Here is a 5,063-nt window from a genome sequence, read left to right as displayed (position 1 = left end):
CGAGCCCCAACATCCTGCCTTGAGCCCCCTACTGCACCCAAACTCCCTCCCAGAGCCTGTGCCCTGCACCCCTTCCTGCACTCCGAACCCCTCATGGGCTGTTCCTCCACTTAGGAGCAGCAGGGACATGTCGCTGCTTCCGGGGAGCCACCCAGTGTCAGGGAGGGAGCCTACCAGCCCTGCACCAACCAGATTATAAACCGGACTTTCTATGAAGATCAGAAATGCTGATTTATAGAGCTTTCCGGGTGGTAAAATGCTGGATAACACAGCTTTTACTGTACTGTTATAGTTCATGCATTTTATCTCTTGCACTATTTTTAGGAATTGGCAAGTCTGCACTTTTAAAGAAATAATAGTAATAACCCATGGAAAGTCAATTTTAAAGGATACTTGATAGCACAAATGCATTTTTGGTTTACAAAGAAGAACTCAAGAAGAAGGTATAGTTAAGATATTGTAAGTTTATTTTACAAAATAGTATACAAAGAAAACATCTAGTTTAGTAGAATTAAACTTTTTAATGTTTACAGTGTTACAATTATGTTTGTATTTCATTTTTAATGACTTGTTTAAAATGACAATGATTATACTGACTATATTTCAGATAGGGAAAATAGTCTTAATCCAGAGAATCTGTATTAATATATTCTGAAAAAATAGAAGTACCATAATTAACCTCATGTTTTAATTAATCCATGTGGTTAATACTACTCAGTAAAGAGTTTAATCACATAACAGTTTTAGATCTTATAACATTTTGAAGAAACACTGCCAAGATGCTGTAGAGTATGGTTAATACGGAATAATATGTTTAACTTCTCACATATCAGAGTAACAGAGCAAAGGCTATACCCAGGTTGCCACAAAATTCAGTGATTTAGTAAATGGAAATATAGTCGTGGCTAAGCTTCAGAAACAGTGGAAGTTTACACAACTTGTTTATTCCTAGCATATTGGGAATGAACTCTGGAGCTCACTGTATGTATTTTTAGTACATTTAAAGATATTCCTGTAAAGCTAAACACTATCTCATGGACTATCACTTTATATGCATATCACAGTAATGGCAGTGAAATTATTATTGCAAAAATTAATTATACATAAATTGCCACACTTCTGGAAAATGAAGGAACTTTAGCTGAGTCTTTCAAGCAATGTTTGTTTACCAGCTGTTTCAGTATGATTTTTAAACTTAATTCCCTATAAATTCAATCTTGCTGTAAAAAAATCATACAAGTCAGACATGAAAGAAATTTAAGAAACCAAAAACTAACAACAGAAGGGCAACATTAACTCTGAAATATTATCAACTGTAATTACAATATCAAATTGTACATTAGAAAACATGTCACATAAGCATTCCATCATAAAAACAGTACATTTTATATATATTATTCCAACCCAATTTCAATAATAGTTCTGTTACGATACAGTGATGTATTCTTCAGGAAACAAAAAATATTCAGTTTTCCACCCCTTTTAAATTAATATTGCCACTTTCTCTCTCAATTTATTTTTACCACAAGCGAGAGAATTTGCTTAACATTTGGATTAAAATTCCACATAAACACAACTTTCAGACAATTTTAAATTACAATTTTTTTAACCTTTAGGACAAAAGGCTGTCAACCATAATAAACACATGGTTCATCATCACTTATGTCTGAATCATCTTCATCCACTTCTCCTTCAATGACTGATTTCTTCCCTTTGCAACATGACACAATTAATCCGATTAAAAAGACCTGTGAATTTAAATGAGTGTAATATGTATTACTCGATCTCACTTAAGAATATGAAAGCGATGTATTTAAAGTTAAATGTCACATTCGTGATGCAAATACCTGAGAGTTACAATTTATGTTAAAGCATTCAACTTGATTTGTAATTATCTCTACGTCAGATTACTTACTGCAATGAATGCCCAGTTCCCAAAGTAATAGGCAGCACTAAAGAACCAAAACTTATGAAGGAAAAGGTAGGTCCGAGTAATAGTGCACTGATCTAAAATAAAGCAGACAAAATGGTTATTCCAATGTGTGTATTTCATGGTATAGTAAAATCTTCTGGAATTACAGCTAACAGTAAACTGATTAATATTAAAAATATAGCAAAAATCTACTACTCCGCTCAAAATAGACAGCCTTCTCTTAAAGATACAATGATATACAAGCTAATTATAGTTATGGAATAATTTATTCTGAGAAAACAATAATTACAAAGAAAATAATGCAGTTTCACAGAGAATTACATACACTTGTCTGAAAAAAAATCTATTGGTTGAAACTATACATGTTTGCAGGCTCAACCCAAAGTTGATTTTAAAAATCCCAGTTATCTATTTGAATTCTGCTACAGCAAAGACATATATGAGAGGTTATATGACCGCAACAAAGCGGAGGTCTGATTCGGACTAGAAATCTGCCACCAGGATTGATTAAATCCCCACCATCCCTCCAAAACAATACGGTAGGTTTTAAGAATGCTCGGGAAGCAGAACTGGAGGAAGAAACAAAAGGTAAAAGTCATGGATTTTTTACAGATTCAACAGACTATCTTGATATAGAATTAGTCCATTACAGCCTGTCCAGACCCTAGGTGGAGAGCAAGTAGGCCTGTGTGGGAAATCCTTAACCCACAACACACTACATTCTAAAAGAAACACAGAAAGACATATGTCTGCTTACTGAACAAGTTATTTCCACGCATAAAACTGTAGGCAATACTGAGGCACTCCCTTCACACGTGTGTTGCATGAACTTCTTGCATCCTGTCTTAACTGCAGCCTCACTCCTGCAAACCTTTACGTATATGCTTAGCTTTACTTACACTAATAAGCCCACTGAAGCCAATGGGACTACTCACATGCATAAAGACACAATATATGTGTCTGTAGGATTGGGGCCTCAGACTGATAGCTCTTCAGGGTGCAACTGTACTATTACTAATAAATGGTAACTAAAAAAGCAATTTTCATATGGAAAGATTCTCTCTATTACAAATTTTTTGGAGGAAAACAAGATTTTTGGCTTTAAGTGAAGGTATAATTTAATAAAATTATGAATTTTCACTACAAGTTGTGTCATGAACGTATGTCTCTAAATTAGAGAGCACTGGCTTCTAGATCTGGCCGAAAAACAAACAAGATTCTCTTGCTATCTAGCTGTTGGGTAGGGAAGATGCAATTACATTATCTGCATATTTGCTCACAAATTCCCATACATTTTAAAACAGAAAAAAAATTCTGTGACTTTAAGCTGTGCACATTCTTCTGGAATCTTAGCATATCAGGGATGCACTGCTCATCAAAACTATTAACCAGTATAAAACAGGTTCTTCCTTAAAGAAAGCTGTTAATTCTTACAAGATACTTAAAGACTTGCCATTTCTGAAAAACAAAACAGTTGGGATTGTAGTCATTTATTTATATGGATGTGAAAATGTGACCACCTCCAGTGTTTATTTAAGTTGTGTACAGCAGATGCAGAACTAGCGATGAGTCAAAAGTAATAGACATTACCCCATTTTTCTGGTTTTATAATGCGTTAAATTATTAATAGGATTGCCCACAAGGGACTACATAATAGACCTATCATCTTCTACTGGTCCCAAAATGCTGCAGAAAGTTTATTCAAATGCTATTTATTTCCATTAAGTCACCAAAATATTCACTTTTCCTATATAAGCACTTGTGTTCTTGCATATCAAATTAATTTTTTTTTAATCACCAAGCCCAAGTGAATTGGAGTTCCAGATTCTGTCAATTGCTGAAAATTTGGGATGTAGTAGTTGTCTGAAGACATTTGTTCAAAGGGTAATGCTATTCTTGATACAATTTTTAAAGGGGACCACATTTCCTAGAGATGAGGAAATTCAGCATGTCCATTCCCTGGGAACAGAAAGTTTTCCACATCACAGTAATTCCAAAAGTTTCAATTCAGAAATATCCCAGTGTTTCGTTTCAACATTTTGATGGAAATGAAACAGACACAGAAAACATGAGACACAGACACTATAGCATAGTTAAATGCAGAGGCTACAACTTTATTTAAAACTTAACTAACTGGCATAATCATCCCAGAACACTCAGCAGGCTTATTCCAGTGTGGTTCTCAATGGTCACCAATGACCCCAGTCTACTATGAATCTGAGAGCAAGTGTGAAGCGTGAAGGCCATGCCAACTGGTTAATAGTTGTTCTACTATTTTGATGAGCAGTGCATCCCTGATATGTTAAGATTCCAGAAGAATGTGAGAACCAGTCACCCAGCCCTAGCACCACCTCCACTGTCCAATGGCAGCAGCATTGGGCAGAACATGCCCTGGAGGCCCAGGTGCACGTGATCTCCAATAACCTGCAACATGAAGAAGGCATGGGGTGGGGAAGGGAGAAGAGACGCAGCTGCCCCACACACTAAAGGAAAGGGGAGAGAGGAAAAAAAAAAAGGAGGGGGCATATAGAATGCTGCTTCAGCTGCTCCCAGTGGAGATCCCTCTCTCTCCTGGCCCCAGAAAATGTCTCTCCAGAGTTCCAGATCCCATCAAAGCCACACCCTGGCCAGTGGGATGAGCAGTTCATATGTTAACAGCAGTTTGGAACCCATATAATGTATTTCAGTCCACCCTTCATCCCCATAAATTATACAAAAGAATAAATTCAGCTTGATTTTGTGTATTTTATTTTGAAAACTGAAGTAATGTGAAATCACATGTAAGAGCAGAATATTAAAGTGAGTTGCCATGGAAGTGAGAACAAAAAGATCAATAATACACAGGGAATGACTATTTTAAGGTAAAGGAGATTGGAATGAACAGAAGGAAGACAAAAATGTGAAAAATGAAACAAATTAATTAACTGGTTTCAGAGTAGCAGCCGTGTTAGTCTGTATCCGCAAAAAGAACAGGAGTACTTGAGGCACCTTAGAGACTAACAAATTTATTTGAGCATAAGCTTTCGTGGGCTACAGCCCACTAACAAATTTATTTGAGCATAAGCTTTCGTGGGCTACAGCCCACTAACAAATTTATTTGAGCATAAGCTTTCGTGGGCTACAGCCCACT

General features: G+C 36.1%; 1 protein-coding gene across 3 annotated transcripts in view; it reads right to left on the bottom strand.

Moving 5' to 3' along the window:
* Nucleotides 1-444: 444 nt before the first annotated feature.
* LMBRD1 (LMBR1 domain containing 1) overlaps nt 445-5,063 on the bottom strand; it is a 229,338-nt gene continuing 224,719 nt past the window's right edge. For all 3 annotated transcript variants that reach the window (XM_034766228.1, XM_034766230.1, XM_034766229.1), the window contains 2 exons: nt 1,916-2,007; nt 445-1,748 (listed from right to left, as the gene is read on the bottom strand). In XM_034766228.1, the coding sequence (XP_034622119.1) occupies nt 1,629-1,748; nt 1,916-2,007 (212 nt within the window). In that variant the 3' untranslated portion in view covers nt 445-1,628. The remainder of the gene's footprint in view (nt 1,749-1,915; nt 2,008-5,063) is intronic.

The sequence above is a fragment of the Trachemys scripta genome, chromosome 3 (genome assembly GCF_013100865.1).
Source record: "Trachemys scripta elegans isolate TJP31775 chromosome 3, CAS_Tse_1.0, whole genome shotgun sequence".
Lineage (NCBI taxonomy): Eukaryota > Metazoa > Chordata > Testudines > Emydidae > Trachemys > Trachemys scripta.
Note: the sequence above shows the minus strand (reverse complement) of the source record. Positions and strands in the feature narration are given on the sequence as shown.